At 40.1% G+C, this 20,934-nt stretch overlaps 1 protein-coding gene across 1 annotated transcript in view; it reads left to right on the top strand.

Moving 5' to 3' along the window:
• The first annotated feature begins 419 nt into the window (after window positions 1-419).
• Window positions 420-20,934, top strand: part of KCNH8 (potassium voltage-gated channel subfamily H member 8) — a 446,156-nt gene continuing 425,641 nt past the window's right edge. Inside the window, exon 1 of the mRNA XM_061167954.1 lies at window positions 420-551. Coding sequence (XP_061023937.1) covers window positions 476-551 — 76 coding nt within the window. The 5' untranslated portion in view covers window positions 420-475. The remainder of the gene's footprint in view (window positions 552-20,934) is intronic.

The following is a 20,934-nucleotide window of genomic DNA, read 5'->3' as shown; positions in this document are numbered from 1 at the left end:
CCACGGGACTCCGGGCTCCCCGGGAGAGGGCCGGCGCGGAACAAAGGGGTCTTTGTTCCCCGGCTCCCGGGGCCGGGAGCGGCGCTCGCTCGCGTCTCCCCGCGCCCCGAGCCTCGCGCAGCCCCGAGCGCCGCCCTCGCGACCCCCGCGCCGGCGGTCAGGGCGCGGCGCCCGGCGGGGAGGGGGCGCGCGGCGGGGGTACGGGGGCGCCCGCGGCCGTGGGGGTGGAGGGCGGGCCAGGCGGCCTCGCCGGGCGGGCCGGGCGCTGCGGGCCGGGCCGGGCGGGCGCCCCGGGGCTGCCCCCGCCAGAGCCGCGCCCCCGCCCTCGCGTCCTCCCGCCGCTCCGAGCGGCCCCTCGCCGGCGCCGGCCCCCTCCCGGCCGGCCCTGCGCTCCCCACTCTGCTTCTTGGCACTTTCCTCCCGAGCCATCCTTATGCACAAACTTTGATGGAGAATTTCACACCGCGCTGGAAAGATGCCGGTTATGAAGGGATTGCTGGCGCCCCAGAACACCTTCCTGGACACCATTGCCACCCGTTTTGACGGAACACGTAAGTCTTGCACTTGGATGAGTTGCATATATACATATACATATATATATTATTTTTAAGCGATCTTTTCTGATATAAATTACTTTCGTTCCCACTGTCCATTTTGCACCAGGGCAGAGTGTCTCCTTCGCTTCCTGCCGAGGTGTCTTTTGTGGGGAGAATTTTTTTTTTTTTTTTTTTTTCAGTGTAGTGTTAACATTTCGGTGTATTTGTCCCCCTTGATTCTTGGGTTTGTAAAGGCTGGGAAAGAATCTGAAGAAAGACCTACATCTGTGTTCACTGTGGGACCCGTAATGCCTCTTTAAGAATCGGTTTTTCTTAATTTTATGGGGTGAGGATGAAAATTGTCCATATTGGTGAATTGCCAATCTATCTAGAGTTTCAAGGCTCCATAGACCGAAGAGCCTGGCGGGCTACAGCCCATGGGGTCGCAAAGAATCGGACACGGCTGAGCGCGACTAACACAACAACAAATTATAGGGAGAGTTTGGAGTGTTCTTTCTCCGTGGAGCTTCATTCCGAGAAGTCTTTTGGATAGGCATGATCCCATCTGAGTTTAAGAAATGCAACTAGAATCAAGATCGCCAAGTGTAAGCTTCCTGTAGAATTCTAAGCGTTGTGAATTGGTCAGAATATAGATTCCTGCTTCTCAGGTAGAATAAAATACCTTTCGATCTGAAAGTACCCTAGCACTCCAGGAGAGACTGTTGTGGAAAGAGATGCTGGGCATTCTAAAGGCTGATCTATCATAAGAGAAAGTTTCAACATATACATTTATATTTTGAGGGCGAAAATCACTGGACGTTTAGATTGTTTAAGCTTCAATTTAAAAGCAAAGATATGCCATGTGGATTCTTGGAGACTTGATCACGTCTGCGAGTGGTTCTCTTTCAGGACCACGGTCAGGTCCCCGTTACTTCCGGACTTCTCAAGCCCTCCTCCTCCAGGGGCGGTTGGTTTTCCTTGCAGTGAGCAGTCTGTGCTTTCGCTCGCAGCAGAAGCTATCACTATGAATACCCACACCGTCCTCCTAGCTTATGTTGCTTCTGCGTGTTGTGTTTCCCTTTCTGCCTATACACAAGACTCGTAGAAACTCATTTGTTCCAAAGGCTTGTCCTGAGTCCGGTATCACTTTTTAGGATGATGGCATATTTCTCGGAGTTGGTGTGGGAGCACACATGTAACTATTTTCACTCCAGTAGTCTGGATACACGGTCTTACTACGGTGGGAAGTAAATCCTGGACTTATGCGCTTCAGGAATAGTTAGGAAAGTTTATGTGAGGGAGAAATGAAATATTTCCTGGATTTTGTTCAGTTTTTATTTTTGACATCCAGCCTACTCGGGGTGGTTGTTGTGAACATTCTTTCCGGTGGTTTTAATCTTTATCTTTAGCCTTTCCCTCCTGTTATGTTCTAGATGTGTCAGGTGGTCTGAGTGAAGAGCAATGCTATTGTCTTAGTCAGATGATAGTAAGAGAAAATACCGTCGTTAGGCTTTCAAACCCTTGCCAATGCCATCATACCCACCACCCAACCTCTACACAACATCACCACTGCTATCTTCATGCATGATTGCGGTTACTACGATTTATTACGTTAGGAACTGATTAGTTTCTAGTGGATATTATTCTTGAAGTTGAAAATTTAAACCCCTGAGACTTTTGATATTGATTGCAAATGCATCTATTGAAAATGAACTAATTGGGAAACGGTGGTTGCTTATTTCATTGTCATTAAAGTTGAATGGAATGCAGTGTGTTCCCAGCATAGCCCTGGGAATTTCAGAAGGGCTATATTTAGGTATCAGTTGCTAATGAGAGGAGGCTTTGGATCATCTGTAAGAACACCTCTGCCTCTTTCACTATAACATTTGATAAAACAGAGGACATGTAAGAGAAAGAATGGTGTGCTAGTGAATAGCTCTTTTTCTATTTTTGACTATGTATTCATGTGAATAAAATAGAAGGTTAGAAGTTTTAAATCCTTGTTGGGGAAGACCATCATCACATAACCAGCATTTAGAATAATAGCAGAACTAAAACTATAGAGGGAGAGCATGCTTGGTCTGTGCTCCAAGGGTCTGTGGAATTCCTGGAGGGGATCACTTGATATGAAATCAATCTGAAAATCAGTGGAGAACAGCATATAATGATACCCCTCATCCCAACAAACCCCACTCGAGGAATGAGGATTCTATCTTCTCATTTGCACTTCCTTTGAATTACAAGAAGACCTGAATAATCTGAAACTTAAAAAAAATACTTAAAGCAGAATTTAGCCACACATTTTGCTGTATCTAGCATCATGGCAAACCATTTTGCCAGCTAAATATTTAGTTTATCTTTTTCTATTTTTTGATGTATTGACATAATTTTATTAAGTATAATTACTATCCCTGAAACTATTTCCCTATGATCATCCTTCTCTCTCTTGACTTTTTTAGAGCAATCATTTATTTCCTTGGGAAAGATAAAACTACTTGCAAGTTTTAAATTAGCAAAATTACCACTTGCCCAAATAAAAATTATACTGGAGAAAGAGTAATGCTACTGTACTCAAAATGTAGTGTGTTTACTTGGTACATTTTCTGCCTTATTTGTTAGGTATATTTTATAGTCATGTTCACTTCTTACTCTGTTTTATTTTGGGCAGTATCATTGAAAAAAATAAAAGACCAAACAATAACCCTAGCAAGCCCCCTTAGTTAACCACCATGCAGTATTATTATTATCTTTATTGACTTAATACTGTAGTGGAAAATAATAAATCTTGAAACATCTAAAATTTCTCCCAGGAAAAATTAAATATATGACAATAAAAGCCTAAAGCATAATCTATAATTTATCAGTTGATATATTATCACAGAACAACATAAAAGAAGTTAATAATGCTTTTTATCACCTAGTGATACTTTCCCTGGGTCTCCCTGGTGGCTCAGTCAATAAAGAATCCACCTGCAATACAAGAGACCAACTGCGATGCAAGAGACCTGAGTTTGATCCCTCGATCAGGAAGATCCCCTGGAGATAGAAATGACAACCCACTCCAGTATTCTTGCCTGGAAAATTCCATGGACAGAGGAGCCTGATGGGCTACATTCCATGGGGTTGCAAAGAGTCAGACAAGATTGAGCGACTAAACCACCACCAGAGACACTTTATTGTTTGGCATAATAGGCTATTTTTTCTTTTTAATATTTAAGAAGTGACCTTTTTGTCAGGACTGAAAGACAGTAGTGGACCGTTAACTGAAAGTTTTTCCTCATATCCAATATAATTTTTAACAACTATTGGAAAATATAAATCTTTTCATATAAAACTACCCTAGCTTATATTTACTCTTGAAATATGTTCTCCTGGAAAATTGAATGTAAATGAGACTTAGAAAAACTAAGAACTTTGCAAATATTGAATATGTGTACTCCATTTAGGGGGAAAAAGTAACTCCAATGAATTTCTTCAACTCAGCATATAGCCATACTTCTCATTTGAAACAGTTAAACACAACACACGTACACACACACAATCTTAATGTTATGACCTGCATATAGTTTATTTTTATTTTTACACTTTTAATGTACTTAAAAATTATTTTCAGAGTAGACAATTGCTTTAAGTACATGAATATTAATCTGGACAAAGGGAAGGTATAATAACAGAACACATAAGTGCATATGTTAAAAAATAGTTTTTCAGTGTGACAAATATTTGCCACAGGGTACCATTTGAGAAAAATACTTTTTTTTTTTTTTGATTATATGAAACTTTCAAAGAAAAGTGTCCATTTTCAAACAAAGTGGTGCATTAGCCTATATTTTCCAGTCACATCAAAATTTGGCCAGAACACTTCTTTCCCGTTTGGGGTTAGTGAAACAAGGTCGAAGCTCTAAAGGAAGTTTGTAGCCCCATGGACTCTGTCAAGGAGATTCTAGTCAAAGTATTCAGAAATAATGGTGGTTTAGACACTCATTCGTATTTGCATATGTTTTATGTATTCCTGCTCAAAGTGGTCCAACGACATTTGTTACATTGGAATGCTTCCTGTACAAAAGCAGTTCTTAATGGCTTTTCTTTTCGTCTTTATAGTTTCTTCAGAGTATGTAGATCTCATGATATTAGAAGCACAGAGAGAAGGTACCCAGTGCTGCAGGAAGGGAACACAGTGAAAAAGGGGGCATTGGGGACTTCCCGAGTCTTTTCTGGGCTGCAGTGCGGAAAATATCATCAAAGGCATTTAGCCAATAAGAAGAGTGAGCTCCATCGTGTGTGGGTCTGAACGTAAGAGGCCGTTCCATGGAAACCTTGAGAGAAACACCTAGCACTCATGGATGTCTCCCCACAAACGGCAGTTTATAAAGACTCATCTGTGTTTTTTACATACCACCGGTAGTCGCTGTTATTCCCGTGCTTTATGTTCGGAGTGATAGTTCCCGTGTTAGTGTTCTGTTTCTGTGCCATGAATCACCACACACTCAGTGACTTACCTGCTCACATTTCCTTTGGGTCAGACATCCAGGCAGTGGCTAGCTGGGCCCTATGCTCGGGGTTTCTAAGGACCACAAGGTGGCAACCAAGTCATCAGCTGAGGCTTGAGGCCCTCCTTCAAGCTCACATGGTTGTTGGAGGAATTTAGTTCCTTGGGGTTTTAGGACTGAGGCCTCTGTTTTCCTGATGGTCTTCAGCTGGGGACTTTTTTCAGCAGCTGGCTTCCTCTGGGCTCCTGGTACAAAATCCCTCCCCAGGCCCTCTCACACCAGAGCAGCTTACTGCTTCACAATGGAACATAGCTCAGCCGTAAAAAAGAACTAAATAATGCTGTTAGCAGCAACGTGGGTGGACCTAGAAATCATCATACTGAATGAAGTAAGTCAGAAAAGGACAATCCTCATATATTTGTCTTATATGTGGGACCTAAAAAAGGATATAAATGAACTTATTTACCAAACAGAAATAGGCTCACTGATATAGAAAATAAAATTATGATTACCAAGGGGGAAGGGTGAAAAGTGAAAGTGAAAGTCACTCAGCCATGTCTGACTCCATGCCCGCCAGGCTCCTCCGTCCATGGAATTCTCCAGGCAGAAGACCGGAGTGGGTTGCCACTTCCTCCTCCAGGGGACGAGGGTCTCCTGCATTGCAGGTGGATTCTTTACCAGCTGAGCTACCAGGGAGGCCCAGCAGGGAAGGGGGAGAGGGATAAATTGGAGATTAGGGACTGACATGTACACACTACTATATATAAAATAGATAATGAATAAGGATTTACTGTGCAGCTCAGGGGACTCTGCTCAATACTCTGTAATGGCCAATACGGGAGAAGAATCTAAAAAAGAGTAGATATGTGTATCTATATAACTGAGTCACTTTGCTGCAGAAGCTAACACATTGTAAATCAACTATACTAAAACAAAAATTAAAAAAAAAAAAAAGCAAGGATGCCTTTCTTTTAGGAGCTCACCTCCATCAGATCTACCCAGAATAGTCTCCCTTTTGATGTACTCAAAGTCGACTGATTAGGGATCTTAATTACATCTGTAAAATCCCTTCTGAAATCATAGGACCTGTCCAAATGCAAGAGAAAGGGGTTAGATGAGGTCTCACACAAGGGGTTAGAAATCTCGTGAGCTGGCTCAGAATTCAGTCTGCTAACAGTGCTGTCCCATTGCTGTACCATCACACAAAGCCTAACATTTTCACATCTGTCTTTCTGCAAAGCAGGTTTACTGAGCACAGTCTCTGTGATTCTGTATGCACATAAACTCTCATCTGAATCCTTGGTGAATGTATGGCCCAACTCTCTGGGTGGAGGGTATTTCTTTATATTTGATGATGATGTATGAGTCAGCCCAGCCGAGGACGCATTTAGTCAGCTGTGTTATCAGATTCTTCATTCTTGGATCTAGGAAAAATGTGGGAGACATAAGGATATTTTCAGAATGTTAATCCCAGTCTTTTGACAGTGAGCGCATGCTTTCCAGATAAGGAAGCTTCCATGGGGTCTGTTGGTCTGGGTACTGGAGGGTGAACCAGTCCACAGATGAGGCATCCATCTAGGATTCAAGACGAGTCCTTGTACCCTAAGTTGACCAAGCTGTTTCCACATTATTTACCTTCAGAACCACTTCTGTAACTGGGCCAGCATGTGGACTGTTTTGAAACAGTATGTTTCCATCTCTTTCTTATTCCTCTAACCATGTTTCAAATTTTAAGAAACTCCACATTGTGCACTCTTGTATTGAGGTTGACTGTGTTAAATTAAATAATTTTCTTTACATAAGCTTTATCCCAAGTGTACTAACAAATAGAAAAGAAGAAAGAAAGAGGGAGAGGGAAGAACAAATTGAGAAGAGGGATGAGGAAGGAGGGAATTATTTATTTTCACTCTTTTAACTTGAGAGATGAATTCTTTATCCTGCAAAAGACTTATCATGTAGGTTCTCAAAACTGTTCTGCCATGAACAAAGTGTTTGATTTATAAAAATTTGGATTTATGACTTCCCTGGTGGCTCAGTGGTAAAGAATCAGCCTGCAAATACAGGAGATGTAGGTTTGATCCCTGGCTTAGCAAGATCCCCTAGAAGAGGGCATGGCAACCCATTCTAGTGTTCTTGCTTGGGAAATCCCATGGACAGTGAAGCCTGGTGGGCTACATCCATAGGGTTGCAAATGAGTCAGACATGACTTAGCTAACCAGAACTGCATTTCTTTGAATGAGTGAGATATACTGACAATAAGAAAAATTTTGCTATGTGACCTTTAAAAGTACCAGATAATTTCATTTTGACATCATCATATAGAAGAACATGGATAGGTAAACATGTTAAGAGTGGAAGTTACACCCCCAATGTATTTTTCCCTAGGCTCTGGTATTTGGTGTTGCCTGTAGATCAGACACGATGCTCTTCTGAGAGGGCGCGTTCTCTCTTAGGACATCTTTACTTTACTCAGTATGTCAAGCATTTCTTCGAGGATATTTAATCCATGCTGACTCTATACAGAGCCATTATGCTAGGGTCTTTGGGGTAAATCAGGCTTGTCTCTAAAAGAGGACAATAAACATATGCACAGATTACCACCGTCACATTGGAAAGGGGTACGAGTGTTCAGGACGTGTAGGCAAAGGACTGCACATTTGGATGAGGGAGGAATAGCTTCTCCAGGGGGCATCATACAGTAAATGACTTCCGGGTAGGAATGGTTGGCTCATATATGATAAGGGCAAAAAATAATCTTCCATTTACTTTGCCAACTTGTGTAGCACTTGTCACTGAGCCTAGGAAACTGAAGATACTCCTTTATTTTTCTTTTTTAAATTGAAGTGTAGCTGGTATACAATATTATATGTTACAGGTGTACAATATAGTGATTCACAAACTGTAAAGGTCATATTCCACTTATAGTTATTCTAAAACATTTTCTGTATTTTCCATGTTGTACAACGTATCCTTGTAGCTTATTTTCTACCTGAAGATTTGTACCATCTTAATCTCTATCCCTATACTGCCCTTCCTCACTTCCCTCCGAAAGTGTTTGTTCTTTCCAGCTAGAGATTACTCTCAGCTTCCACGAGAGTTTTGCAGTTTTTTTTCAGCTTCTATCCATTAAGGTTTACAATACTTAGTGTCTGAATTTTAGCTTAGGCTCTCTGAACAAAGCCGAGAGTCTCAAGCTTGTGGGCTTCAGTGGGAAAGAGCTACATTGGCCTGGTCATGCCTTTGAAAAAGCAAGATAACTGTTTTATTGAGTGTGTGTGTGTTTGTGTGGGTTTATCTGGCTCTTATGTCTCGATGCTTTTAATTAATTCTTATAGGCTGTCCAAGTGTGTAAACCAAATCCCTAAGATCCTTCTTCTTACTGTCCTAATAAAGCCTTTACACTTGAGCAAGGGTCCCCTATTATGCAGTGAAATTGTGTGTTCTTCATTTGTTTATGAATGTCTGCTTTGCCCCTGAAGCCAGCTTTCCTTAGGAAAGGGAAAGATTGATTTCTGACTACATAGCTGAGTGCCTTTCTCCCCCAGGGCTGCTCACCCCTGGGTTGTACTGTAGGACTACACCTGTGAAGAAGAAAAATAATTGAGGGTGTGCTAGAAAAGTAATTGAGGGTGTTCTAGTCCCCGTGAAGCGACTGGAGAAATGCCAACCCTCAAAGGTACAGAATTGCCACTTCTTCAGAGACAGTAGTTTCACCCAGGCAATGCCTATTTGCTGATCCAGTCTAAACTCTAAGTTTTTAAATCCATTTTGGTTTAGCAGTGCCTACAAACAAAAATGATGAGGTTTCAACTTCATCTGTGGCATAGTTCATACTTAACAACTGCAGCAACTAAAGAGTTTTCTCAGTAATTTAAACAGTCAAATGTGGTTCTTGGCTTATAAATTCCCTGGAAAATTAATTTTGCTTTCCTTTTTAGCTGATAACACAACTATCTCTCTTAAGCCCTTCAAAATTCACATGACCCCCCCAGTGAACGGATAATCTTTTCTAGCCCATGAGACCTGTTTGTTCTCTGGCGCCCCTTTCTTCAGGCTGGAGGTCTGAGCTCGCCTGGGCGGCCCGTCGGTCTCAGGGGTAGTCAGTCTTTGAGGCTTCGCGTGGAAACGCCCTGATTTGGCGCCTCGCCTCCCCATCGCTGCTTCCGCTTTAGTTTGGATCCGGTTCCTCCTGGGCACGACGGCAGCCTTACTCTCTGGACTCTCGGGGGCGTGAGCTTCTATCTGACCCACCTGTTCCCCCTTCAGTCCGCATTGTCCCCAGAGTGGTTTCTGCAAAAGCAGTGGCATCATTTAAGCCTGTGACCGCCAGTTCCCGGCCACCTCTTGGAGGGGTCCAGAGCCCGCAGAGGCGTCTGACTCCAAGGTCACCCTGCAGAGTCCTGTCCAGCCCGCGCCTCCTCAGGCTGCAGATGCCCTCGCCCGGAACCCTCTGGGCCTCCGCCCGGCACCCACCCTGAGGCTGCGGAGAGTCAGGCGGCCTTTCCCCTGGCCTCCGGGGCCTTGCCCAGGCCGTGCCTTACCCAGCCCCGCTGTGCGCCCTGATGACCTGCTTCAGGCCTCAGCACCCAGCCACCAGCTTCTCCCGGCTCTGGCTGGGTCACCACTCATGTGTTGCTTCCTCTCTGGGGCTTACGCTGGGAAGAAAGTCTGTACTCAATAAATGATTCTTTGGGTAAAATAATTCATATTTCTGAAAGACCAGGTTTGTATACTGACTCTCTTGAATTCCTTTCAGTGATAACTGGTGCTCTATGTGTAAATGTAGTTTTGAAACACAATTCTAGACTGGCTTCTAGCCCTTCATGTTCACATTGGTGAAGTACTAATTTCTCTTATGAAACTCTGAGGATAACAGTGACTACCATTTGGGGCCTGTCTGCACCCATGCTGTGTGCCTTGCTGGTGCTTTATCTGTTCCCACACAGCCCAGCTCAGCAAGGAGGCAGGCACTTCAGCGCATTTCTGTACCAGATGACAGGACTCAAGCTCAGAATTTTCCCCACGTTATCACAGTAGCTTGTGATTTTTCTACTATAGCCTGTGATTTTTCTACTATATCACACTGACTGTAAAATGTGGTTTTTTAATAGTAAGTATAAACAGGCTGGGACAATCTGTGATAGCATTGCTAGTTTCTGACTCTTGCAAAAAGGGATTTCTGCTTTAAAGATTTTAGCCTTTTCTGGTTCATATACTGTTTTCCCTTTTGATATATTATGGTTTAAGTACTGGTCATTTAAGGAATATTTTTCGATTGGCACTTAAGACTCGTATCTGGAACTACTAAGCACACTCACGTGCAAAGCAGTTTTGCTCATCAAAGAAAATCTACTGTCCGTTTTTTTAAAAGAAAGAGTAAACCCGTCTTCTTTGAGATTTTGGTCCTTAGAATTTACTGACTTTAGAAGTTTCTGTGATGTTTTTGTTGTCAGGCTAATCTTTCTTTAGAAGATATTCTAATTCTTATGGCTGTTATAGTGACTTTTTTTTGTATTTTTACACTGTTAATGTCTTACACAGGAAATTCTTCTACTTATTTTGAGTCTACTTTTATTGGGAGAAATATATTCTCCAGTGTTAGGCACTTTTAGCAGCAATCATTTACCTTTTCTTTATAATGAACTTACAGGAAAAGGGCTTCCCTAGTAGCTCAATTGGTGAAGAATCTGCCTGCAATGCAGAAGACCTGACTTTGATCCCTGAGTGGGGAAGAGCCCCTGGAGAAGGGAATGGCAGCCCACTCCGGTATTCTTGCCTAGAGAATCCCATGGACAGAGGAGCCTGGAGGGCTATAGTCCATGGCATCGCAGAGTTGGACACGACTGTGCAACTCACTTTCCTTTACAGGAAGAAGTCAGGGCACCTAGCTTTCTAACTCGCAGATCTCATCTAAAGCACTCTTTTTTTTTTGGCTTATTTTTTGTTCTGATAAGTGTTTGGGACAGACTTCCTTTTTGTACTTCTCAGTCCAACAGAGTTCCTTACTCTTCTTACTTTCTTAGTCATTAAACTAGAGGGAACCAAGACCAGAACACTTATCCAACTTTCAATGTTTTATCTGATTGTCTAGAAGAAATGATCTTTGTAAGAACTTCAGATGTTATCAAAATGTCAGATACTCACTTTGACAGAAAGGAACTTGTCCTTAAGTGTGGCATTCTGGCCATTGCTTCAGTGGAAAGAATGATGTGGAAGAGTAAATGGAGCCTATTTTAACCTCAGCCCAGAAAGCTGTTTCTGCTATGATTCCATGACTTGTGGAGAAGAGTGAATGTCTTGGGACTGCAGCTTTTGTGTTGTATTGTAACTTTTGGTTTGGATAAAAGTTATATGGTTAATTAAGAGATAATAATAATAGCTATTTGCCTAGCATTTCAGCATATTCATTCTTTCACTCTATCGCTTGAATTGCTTTTGAACGAATCGATGAAAGGTGGCTTCCTATTGTCATTTTTAATGTACATGTATTTACTGTAAGGGAAGTGGAGCATTATTTAATATATTTGAGTTCTATTTAAATTTCCTTTCCTAATCATATTTGTTTGTTCATATTCATTACCCTTTATTAATTACATTGTTTCATTCCCTTTTTGACATTTGTGAGCTCTTTACATAGTGAACACTTCATTAGTGACCTGAATTGTGTATGTTCCCTCCAGTTTTGGTGGATTTTAGCATTTTTATGTAAATGAATCAATCGATTTTCCTTTTAGGATTTCTGTGCTCTGTGCCATACTTAAAGAGATGTTTTCTCTTCTGAAATTATTTAAAAGATATATCCTATATATATGTGTTCTACCATAGTTTCATTTTGTATATTCATTTTTTTCTACTCAATACATTGTATAATTTGATCTATTGAGTACAATGTAGGGATCAGATTCTTCCTTTCTAGATCCGTATCCACTTTTTTAACAATATTCTTCCATAATTCATCTTTTCCATGCTGATTTGAAATGTCTAGATTATCATATTCTACATTTGTCTGTGTAATTCCATTTTTGACTTATTACATTCATCTATCTTCTTCTTAATGTGTAGTTTCACAGTTTTAATTATAGAAGATTTATGATGTGTGTTAAAAGTTTCATTCTATTCTGTTTCCCCTCCAGAATGTTACTTGGCTAATCATACTTATTTGGAAGTCCACAGGAACTTAAGAATTATTATCTTAAGATTATCTAGTCGGAAAAACCCCTCCTGGTATTTTTAATGGAATCTCCTGTAGGAAAATGACATTTCTATAATGTTGAAAATTCATATCCAAAAATTTGCTGTGTATTTTTATCTTTCACATCTTTTTTGGGGATTCTCAATAAAGGTCTTGTGTATTTCTGGTTTATTTGATCCCTAGTAATTTTATCTTTGTAACTGCTATATAAAATTGATTCTTCCACTGTTTAGTGTTTCTAATTCAGTCATGTTTATTTATTTGAAGGCTATTGATTCTTATATTTTTTTAATTTTTCTAACCAGTCAGCTTGCTGAGTTTCTATTATTCTTTGTAATAATTTTGCACTTGGGTTTTTGAGGTTTTCAGGTAAGAAATAATATTGCTGTCAGATAATAAAAAGTTTGCTTTCTTATTCCCAATGTTCAAAGCTGTTACTTTTGTCCCTTTAATTTTTCTGTTGTCTAGTTGCTTTGGCTAGTATTATAAGTACTAAAAAAATGGTGATGATAAAGAACATCTTTCTTGTTCCTGACTTTAATGGGAATTATTTTAGTGTTTTTCTAATAAGAATTTTTCTGGTTTTTAGTTTGAGAAATATTTTATTATTAAGAGGTTCCATTATGTGTTCTTATTTTATCAAGCAGTTTAATCAATTCTTTTCATCATCTATTCAAGTAATTCTGTGGTTCTTGTTGAATCAATTAATAGATTCTTTTGACAGATTTTATAATTTCAACTATCCTGGCATTCTTTCGATAAAAATTTCTTGGATGTGTTGCTAGTTTTTACTTGTTAATGTTTTATTTAGCACTTCACTTAGAATTTTACTTGTTACTGTTTTATTTAGAATTTCAGAATGTGTGTAATATTCATTTTTTGTATGTGTACATTATTGGCTTTCTGGTGGGGGATCCACACATCCATATTTGTGGCAGTTATGATGTAGTCTCATTGGGTTTAATATTGGTGCCAGATTTTTCTTAATTTAATATATTATCATTAACTGTCACTTTAAAACAAGCGAAGATGGGCTGGTAGGTCTCCAGTTAGTTCTGCAGCTTTGGCTCATGTCAGTTTTCTAGTGGCGTCTCAGATGTCTGTGTGCTGAATGCAGTTCTTACTTTAATGTTCCCTTAAATCTGAAAGATGCCCAGTAACAGATCTTTTATCCTGGCATTTTCCAGATGAAAAATATGTATGCATGTCCTTTCCTAGAACAACACGCACATTGCACAACACCCGCCTGTAACACTGTGTCTTACAACATGCATGACGCTCCAGGGCCACAAGCTCGTGAGCTCGGTAGGAGACATGGATTCAGTGGACGTGAACGTGCTGACATTTGTATCTATCATGGGTGCCCATATTGGGGCAGTGTTACTGACCCCTTTAACATCAGGAGCCACAAATCTGCTGAATAAGCATCAGCATGTTTTTATTTTTTAAACTAGTATCTGATGTCAGGAAATTATGCCTGCAAATGACAGTTCATCCCACAGAAAGTACCTTGGTCATAGTTGCTGTGTAGCGTTGTTGCTGAGTTCAGGTTCATACTGCTTGCTGCAACAGGTCAGTAAGTTGACAGAGGAGTTGTTGCGGCAAGGAGTATTGATTTTATTTGAAAAGCCAGCAAACCAAGAAGATGGTGGACCAGTGTCCCAAAGAACCTCTTACCTGAGTTAGAATCATTCAGGCTTCTTTTATCCTTAAAGGGTAGGAGGCTGTTGCAAACTTCTTGGTTCAAAATCCCTTTGATCTTGCAGCTGTCCTTGTAAGTCTGTACAATGTTCTTAAAAAACTCCAAGACATTTTTTGTTTTCAGTTCTGCAATTTGTTAATCTCTATGTGGAAAAGTGTTATACCTTTAAATTTCAGAGCCTCAACAATGGGTTATTCTGTGTATTTCAGGCTCTAGGCAATGTTCTTTTCCACATGTTCGGAGACAGCTTGACTAAGCTGGGGCAAGAGCACAGAGGTTTAGAGGAAAAGGAACAGACCCAATATGGAGTCCGGTTTGCTCTTCTCTGTTGGAGCGTGATTTTTCATTTAAATCAAAGAATTGATCTTCTAAATTAATTTCATTCATTCATTTTTTTTTCTGGTGAAGTTTATAATGGTATAATTTATATGCCATATTTATGGAATTTAGAAAGATGGTAACAATGACCCTATATGCAAGACAGCAAAAGAGACACAGATGTAAAGAACAGTCTTTTGGACTCTGTGGGAGAAGGTGAGGGTGGGATGATTTGAGAGGGTAGCGTTGAAACGTGTGTATTATCCTATGTGAAGTGGATTGCTGGTCCAGGTTCGATGCATGAGACAGGGTGCTCAGGACTGGTGCACTGGGATGACCCTGAGGGATGGGATGGGGGGAGGTGGGAGGGGGGTTCAGGATGGGGGACACATGTAGCTGTGTCTGATTCATGCCATGGCTGATTCATGTCGATGTTTGGCAAAAACCACCAGAATATCGTAAAGTAGTTAGCCTCCGATTAAAATAAATAAATCAACTAAAAAAAATTACATGCCATAAAATCATCCCTTTTAAGTATAATTCAATGAAGTTTACAAACAACCTGTAGTCATAAAACTACCACCACATTCAAGATATGCAGCAGTATCTCCCCCTTCCCACCAAGGTTATTACCCTCCTCCCACTTCCAGTCTCTAGGGACAACAAATTTTTTTTTCCCCCTCCTTATGGTTTTACCTTTTCTAGGATATATGGTTAATGTGAAACCATATAGTGTGTAGCATTTTGGTGTGGGCGGGGTGCTTCTGGCTTCTTTCACTTAGCATAATGCTTTTGCAGTTAATTTTTTTGCATGTGTCAGTAGTTCGATTTTGTTGTTGAAAACTTTATTCAGTTTTAAATTTGAGTTTTCTGGTGCACAGAAAGAAATGAAGCAACAGTGGGTTAATGTATTGATTCAATAGTAGAAGAACTTAGTATTCGTACCATCAAAGTTTTCTATGAAAAATCAGTTAATTTTAATAATACTTGAGTTTTTACATCAAATTCATGGATGTAAGTAAAGCTTTCCCAAGTTTATTTTATAGAAGATAAATCATATATCATTTTAAGTGTTACTGTAAATTCAGTTAAATGAATCATTAAAAATAAACTTACTTGTTCTGTGGTGACAAGAAAAATGTAAGTTATGATGGAGTGTAGGGTCATAGTGGGAGAAGGCAATGGCATCCCACTCCAGTACTCTTGCCTGGAAAATACCATGGATGGGGGAGCCTGGTGGGCTGTGGTCCATGGGGTCACACAGAGTCGGACACGACTGAAGTGACTTAGCAGCAGCAGCAGCAGGGTCATAGTGAAGATAATACATATCAAATTAAAAAATATATGCAGGAGGAAGAAATGTGCTTGAACTTTGTTGTACATTTTTGTGTCCAAAAAGTGGTATATTCAGCAATTATTATAGAGGCTATAATGCTCAGAATTACCAAATATGTTTATATGTGAAGAATTCATTACAGCAGTCACACTATGTGACATTTATTAAATACAGGAAAGCATGTGGCGTGGCAGAACCTGGTTTGTCTTTTTACTGCCATCATCAGCCAGAATTTTAAACGGTCTGAGCCTTTGAATGAATGCTTTGTAAACAGCCTAAGTGTCTGGCAATTATTATTCTTTTCTGAATGAGCCTTTTATATTTTTCTTTTCATTTTGTTTGAAATCAGTTGAAAATATTTAGTCAAAGTATTTAATCAGCAGAGTATAAAAAAACTTCATTTTAGTGGATAGCAAGTATTGTAAACCAAGCTTAAAGACAGGAATACATTGAAATGTATCACTAGATAAGAAAGGGGGAAAGTGAAACAGTAAGAGCTCAAATTGTGTGCTAGATGTAAGAATTTTCCTTTGGAATATTTGGAATATCTTAGCTTGGAAGACTTGGCTTCTGCCTTTACTTGGGCACAGTGGTCAGTACTGAAAGTGAACACAGTTGAAAAGGTCTGTCATTTCGCAGCACCTACGTTTGACAACACATTGAAAAGAATCATGGAGATCCTTTTTATGACAATTTCTTGTACTGTAAAATTTGTATTGTAACTTTTTTGAAGGTAATTTCTCTGAGTAATGAAAGGACCAATGAGGGATTTGGACTGAAATACTTAGATGCTCAACATAAAAAGTAGAATTGAGATTTTCCTCAATGTAGTAAAATGTTGGGGACAAATAGAATTGAAAATATTCTCTGTGTAGCAGAATTTATCACATGTCTTTAAGGTAGTTCAGCAAGTACAGAGTATTTTTTCAGTTAAAACTTTTTATGGTCTATAGCAAAGAGTTAATTGAAGATGCCCACAATTTCAAATTTATTAAGCATAAAATGCACCATTGAGGAAAATTACAGGAAATTTTACAAAAAATATTAAAATAATAATATAATATAGATATAAGAGAGATATTTAGATTAATACCAACAACTTAGTGTAAAAGACAAATATGGCTAAGTATATAATAAATATGTGAAAATATAATGAAAAATCATTGTGTTTAGGTTATTTTATTTTCTGGTAATATATAGATGCCATCTCATAGAAATTTATGTTTCAAAATAATTTTGGGAAAATGAAAGGCTATAGGTTCACTGATATTGTAAAACCAGTCAATAATAAAAAATAGATACTTTAATAATTATATAATTTTATTCTTTGATACCTATTTTCACTTTCAAAGGCGTCCTTAAGTCATCTTATATTATGCCCACCTCATAACAAGATCTTCAGAGCTCTTTGAAATAGTGACTTTTTGCCCTGCCTTAGGCCTCCAAGTAAAAATTTCTTTGCATTGGACTTTTAATTTACCTTTGAGATTATCTTCTGTGATAGATTGATGAAGTTGAGGAAAAATTTATCTCCCAATTTTAATTGTTAATATAAATGTTAAAGTAAAAATTCAAGGGTTTATATAACCCTGTTAGCTGTTTCTTTAATTTTGATATACCGGATACCTTGAATGGAAGTGACTTGGGTTTCTCTTGGCCTGTGATTATTCCTAAAGATTTTTATTGTCTCAATTTTAAAGAAAAGGAGGCAGAGGACCCTAGAGAGCCTCAGGATTTTGTCTCAAGCTATCACATAGGAGGGTGGGCTCTCCCAGCCTTTAACTGAAAAACCCGTATTCTTCTTTCAACTTTACTCCAATTTTACATTGGAAGAAGAAAAGGAGAGGAGAATTGACAATTAATGAAGCACAAGCTGGAATCAAGATTTCTGGGAGAAATATCAATAACCTCAGATATGCAGATGACACTACCCTTATGGCAGAAAGTGAAGAAGAACTAAAAAGCCTCTTGATGAAAGTGAAGGAGGAGAATGAAAAAGTTGGCTTAAAGCTCAACATTCAGAAAACTAAGATCATGGCATCTGGTCCCATCACTTCATGGCAAATAGATGGGGAAACAGATGAAACAGTGAGAGACTTTATTTCTCTGGGCTCCAAAATCACTACAGGTGGTGATTGCAGTTATGAAATTAAAAGACGCTTACTCCTTGGAAAGAAAGTTATGACCAACCTAGACAGCATATTAAAAAGCATAGACATCACTTTGCCAACAAAGGTCCATCTAGTCAAAGCTATGGTTTATCCAGTAGTCATGAATGGATGTGAGAATTAGAATATAAAGAAAGTTGAGCGCTGAAGAATAGATGCTTTTGAACTGTGGTGTTGGAGAAGACTCTTGAGAGTCCCTTGGACTGCAAGGGGATCCAACCAGTCCATCCTAAAGGAAATCAGTCCTGAATATTCATTGGAAGGACTGAGGTTGAAGCTGAAACTCCAGTACTTTGGCCACCTGATGCAAAGAGCTGACTCATTTGAAAAGACCCTGATGCTGGGAAAGATTGAGGGCAGGAGGAGAAGGGGACAACAGAGGATGAGATGGTTGAATGGCATCACCGACTCAATGGATGTGAGTTTGAGTCATCTCCAGGAGTTGGTGATGGACAGGGAGGCCTGGCACGCTGCAGTCCATGGGGTCGCAAAGAGTCAGATATGCCTGAGTGACTGAACTGAACTGAACTGAGTAACCATGAATCCAATGCTGTTTTTGACATTTCATTTATATTAGTTTATTTAATTGCTGCAATTCTGCAAGGTAGATGTTTTTATTCCTACTTTGTGGATAGGAAATTAAAACCCAGAAAGGCTGAATAAATTGTCATACACTTTATAAGTAGTAAAGTTGGAATGGATACATATTGTTTTGACTATAGCAGTTTGTGTTTAATAAGACGACAAAAACTTGGAGCTAAATTATAAGGCGTTCCGTTTATTAGGATTAAGATCTTAGTGGTCATGGTTGACTTCACTTTGAGACATGAACCTTTTTTGTGCTTTTTAAGAATATATCCTTTGGGAAACTCAATTAAGAAAGTTACAAAGTAGCATGTTCTCCAAATGGCATTTAGTGGATGACTTAAAAAATGGTTCTTTTTATGTGAGGGGTCATGACCACTGGTGTTGTAAATCACTTGGGTGATACACATCCAGAGCTAACTGTAGAACCATGTCACATTTTAAAGCTACTTCTGGCCAGTTAGTGGTTGCTTAGGAGTGGGAAGAGGGGTGGAGAAGGGTGGAATTATAAGGAAGCTTTTGGGGGCTTACCTGGTGGCTCGGAAAGTAAAGAATCTGCCTATGATTAAGAGACATGGGTTTAACTCCTGGGTCAGGAAGATCCCCTGTGGAAGGAAATGGCACCCACTCTGGTATTCTTGCCTGGAGAATCCCAGGGACGGGGGAGCCTGGTGGGCTACAGCCCATGGGGTCGCAGAGGCAGACATGACTGAGCCAGTAACACTTTCACTTCCACGAGGAGCTTTTAAGGTTAATGGATATCATCCTTGTCTTGATTGTAGTGATGGTGTTTTGGGACAAACATCTCTGAAACTTAGCAGATTGTACGTTCTAAATATGTGCAGTTTATTGTATGTGAATTGTACTCTAATAAAGCTGTTAAAATGCTTTCCTGGGTGGTAGGGGGAAGGGTAGAATTATAGCTGTAGTACTAGGAATGACACACACTTATTCAATATTCTGTGTCTCACAACTTCTTGATGAGCAGCCTTTCTGGCATATTATTAGTTGTACTGATCCAAATTATTGAATAGAGGAGACTTGAGAAACAAGTGAAATTGACAGTGAAGCTATTGAAATTAACAATGCAGAGTAATTGTTTGGCAGTAAAATCGTATCAGTGTTCTTTTCATCAGTAGTACAGACTTGCCTGCTCTATTAGTTGTCTATCGGTTAACATAGCTGACAAGTTATGGGCTGGCTGGGAGGTCAGCTAATCCATGATCCAGCCTGGGCTTAGCTGGGCTACACTGGGCCCTTGACTGGGCTCGCTGGCATCTGCATCTTCAGGCTCTGCCCCATCTGGTCGGTTCAGGGAAGCTGACCCGGAGGCGTTTCTGCCTGAGTCAGATTCTGTGGTCCTGGCAAAGGCACCACAAAGCCAGCCCCATAACAGACTTCTTAAAGACTTTTCTTATCACATCTGCTAACATCTCAATGGGTTTCCCTCATAGCTCAGCTGGAAAAGAATCCGCCTGCAATGCAGGAGACCCTGGTTCAATCCCTGGACCGGGAAGATCCGCTGGAGAAGGGACAGGCTACCCACTCCAGTATTCTTGGGCTTCTCTCGTGGCTCAGCTGGTAAAGAATCTGCCTGCAATGCGGGAGACCTGGGTTTGATCCCTGAGTGGGGAAGATCCCCCGGAGGAGGGAAAGGCAAATTGAATCATTTGGCAAACATAGCTGTGGGAATAATGCTCCTTCCACAGTGAGCAGGCACAGAAAACTATATGCTGAAAGAGGACTGGAGTCAGTAATGGTACTTGCTTTGCTAATATTATCTCGGGGGTGGGGAGATGGTGCGTCTTTGGACATGGAAGCAACCTAGATGCCCATCAGCAGATGAATGGATAAGGAAGCTGTGGTACATATACACCATGGAATATTACTCAGCCATTAAAAAGAATTCATTTGAATCAGTCCTAATGAGATGGATGAAACTGGAGCCCATTATACAGAGTGAAGTAAGCCAGAAAGATAAAGAACATTACAGCATACTAACACATATATATGGAATTTAGAAAGATGGTAACGATAACCCTATATGCAAAACAGAAAAAGAGACACAGAAATACAGAACAGACTTTTGAACTCTGTGGGAGAAGGTGAGGGTGGGATGTTTCAAAAGAACAGCATGTATACTATCTAAGGTGAAACAGATCACCAGCCCAGGTGGGATGCATGAGACAAGTGCTCGGGCAGGTGCACTAGGAAGACCCAGAGGAATCGGGTGGAGAGGGAGGTGGGAGGGGGGATCGGGATGGGGAATACGTGTAACTCTATGGCTGATTCATATCAATGTATGACAAAACCCACTGAAATGTTGTGAAGTAATTAGCCTCCAACTAATAAAAAAAAAAAAATGAAAAGTTAGTTCTTAAAAAAAGATTAGCCCTGTTTATTTTCTTTGTAAAATGGCAGTCTGGTATCTTTAAATGGCTTTGTTTCCTCACACGCTGTCAAAATTTAAACAGAATGCCATAGAATAGAAAATGTGTGATGCTACTTGTTCAATTTATGAAAACGTTACAAAAAGAGAGGTTCTAAATACTGGGTTGGCCAAAAAGTTCATTCGGATTTCTCTGCGCGATGGTGTGGATAAACCTA

This window comes from Dama dama, chromosome 19, assembly GCF_033118175.1.
Source record: "Dama dama isolate Ldn47 chromosome 19, ASM3311817v1, whole genome shotgun sequence".
Taxonomy (NCBI): domain Eukaryota; kingdom Metazoa; phylum Chordata; class Mammalia; order Artiodactyla; family Cervidae; genus Dama; species Dama dama.
Note: the sequence above shows the minus strand (reverse complement) of the source record. Positions and strands in the feature narration are given on the sequence as shown.